This window comes from Macrobrachium rosenbergii, chromosome 27 (genome assembly GCF_040412425.1).
Source record: "Macrobrachium rosenbergii isolate ZJJX-2024 chromosome 27, ASM4041242v1, whole genome shotgun sequence".
In the NCBI taxonomy this organism is placed as follows: Eukaryota; Metazoa; Arthropoda; class Malacostraca; order Decapoda; family Palaemonidae; genus Macrobrachium; species Macrobrachium rosenbergii.
Window position 1 is genome coordinate 19,637,107 of NC_089767.1, and position 2,402 is coordinate 19,639,508.

General features: G+C 43.6%; 1 protein-coding gene across 1 annotated transcript in view; it reads right to left on the minus strand.

Moving 5' to 3' along the window:
* Window positions 1-925: 925 nt before the first annotated feature.
* Window positions 926-2,402, minus strand: part of Octalpha2R (alpha2-adrenergic-like octopamine receptor) — a 352,721-nt gene continuing 351,244 nt past the window's right edge. The window contains exon 2 of the mRNA XM_067129053.1: window positions 926-2,402. This exon is cut by the window's right edge and continues 195 nt beyond it. Within this exon, the coding sequence (XP_066985154.1) occupies window positions 1,482-2,402 (921 nt within the window). The 3' untranslated portion in view covers window positions 926-1,481.

Sequence of the window (2,402 nt, forward strand, 5' to 3'; positions counted from 1 at the left end):
TTGAACTACAGGTCACATTGCCAACTACAAGTTGTACAATTTGAACACTAGAGATAACTTGATTACACAGCAACCACTAAAAAGAGTACTAAACCTGAGTGCTGAGCTGGAGGTTAGTCACGAAGCGAGCGTATGCTTTTTGTTATTTTTTTTTTATTATTATCTTTGCATCAGAAACTCCAGCAGAGACTCTAGGGTGCATTTCTTTTTGCACGATGAAAATGCTAAGGAATGAATCTCACCACGATTCGGTTATTTTTTCTTTTTTATTGCAGAGATCTACAAAGCTACTCAAAAAATAATCAACTAATCAAACTTTGACTGACCTATCAACAGTCTAACCTCTGCGGGGAAGGGTGAGAAGGGGGGTGGGGGTGTTAGGGGCGGGGGGAGGAACGGTAGAAACCAAAATATTATAATGTACAAATTCAAGATTACGAAGACGATGTTTCAACATCATATTCCTTCCTTTTCCTTTACAGTTTTGTTTCGTTGGTGATGCTTTCGAGGGAAAACAGACGGAATTCAGATAAAATAAAAAAGACGAATCCAGGAGGGACAAGACAGAAGTGAGAGGTTGAGAAAACTGATAAAATAAAATAAAGACTCAACTGCACCAACGATCTGACATCGTCTGTTTCTTTCTGACAACTCTCGTTTGTTCTGACCGCTTTGGTAATGAAATAATCACCAAAAAATTGTTACCTATCATATCCATATATATTTATATATATGTATATTATATTTATATATTTATAATAATGCATCGCCATGCACAAAACGGCGGTAACACTGCATTTATCTTTAACTCTGTAAAGCTATTTCACTATAATATTCGACAACACTTAGGAAGTTTAAACAATAAATGATAAAGACGTATGTGGTTCAAAGCGCAATGTGTACGTAATCGTTCTTCTTCTTCTTCTTCCCTCCACGATTTCGTCAATTCTTGCACCTTCGTTTCCAGGGGTAACTCCTTCAGGAGAAGAGTTACGTCATCTCATATCCCCTTCACGCTCTCACGCGTCCTAAGAGAGAAGCCTCGAGGTCTTTCAGGTACTTCCTCAGGAGAGAGAGGCCAACATTCACTCTGTTTCTCACGCTTTACAAATATTTTCTTCTTCTAAAAGCACACTGATTGATCCCATGATTTACTCGTTGGTCCACATCCCGTTTTTTTATGACGAAAATATAGACATTTTCATCTTTGCGGAGAACTGTGAAACTAAAGGTTAACATCACACAGTAAATAAAAATATATCGTAAATAACAACGCGAAAAACCTTTCGTCATTTTTCTAATGTATTCAACTCTTTAAGAAAGTGATCACACGGAGTCTTGGTAACAACTCTCTGCCAATGATGAGTGGAAAGTCCTTTTCGTTTTCTGGTTTCAGGTGACATCCGACGGTCTCTTTCACTAACAAGAATGAGCAAAATTTCAGAGAAATGAACAGTTTTCCCACGAAAATAAAATTGCGTTTACTTGAAGAGAATTTTCCGAAATGCCCGCCTAAAATCTTTATTGAAAATCGTGTAAATGACAGGGTTGAAGGCAGAATTCATGTACCCAAGCCAAAATGCCAGATCGAAGGCATACACAGGAATGTGACAGGCTGGACACAGGGGCCCCAGGATGTACATGAAAAAGAAGGGAAACCAACAAGCGATGAAGGACCCCATAATCAGACCCAGAATGAGAGTGGCTCGCTTTTCCTTCTTGCGGGCCAGTCTCCTTTTCTCTTTCTCCGGTTCCAGGGCCTTTGGCGTCGATACGCGACCCATGTCAATAAGCTCCCTCTTGGGCTTTGTCAATTTCTTGCCCAAAAGCGGATGGCAGAAGCGTAACCTCAAAGGTTTCACTACCGAACATCTTGTTACGACTCCGGAATCAGACGACGACGGATCAATATCACTCATCTGATCACCGTCCATTGAGTTCGCGGGCACTCCCCTTCTCAAAGAGTTCGCGGGGGAGGCCACCGTAATGGCCATATTCCCTCCATTTGGTTCCCGCATGGGTGTCGGAGGCGCCGATGGCGTTGGCAGACCGATCGTCAGGTCAGGATTGCCTGGCCCCATGGGGCCCAGGTAAAGGCCGTTCTCACTTTTGATGCTGTGGTTCCTGTGATCGGCGTCCACCTGCTCACTGACGGTGCGCAGCGGCGTCTCGTCGTCCGGGTTCATCGTCGGAGTGTCCGATCTTGAGCCTGGTTCCTCCTCGTGCACTCTGACGTCGCAAATGAGCACTTTCTTGTTGAGCAAACCTGTCCGTTCCGTTGCGGCGCCGTTTCGAGAATCGTCGTTTCCGAGGGCGGGCTTTGGAGCGGGCGGGGCTTTACTGAAACTAGTGGTGGTGGTTGTGTTTTGGGAGACGTTGGTAGAAGTAGTCGTATTACTAGG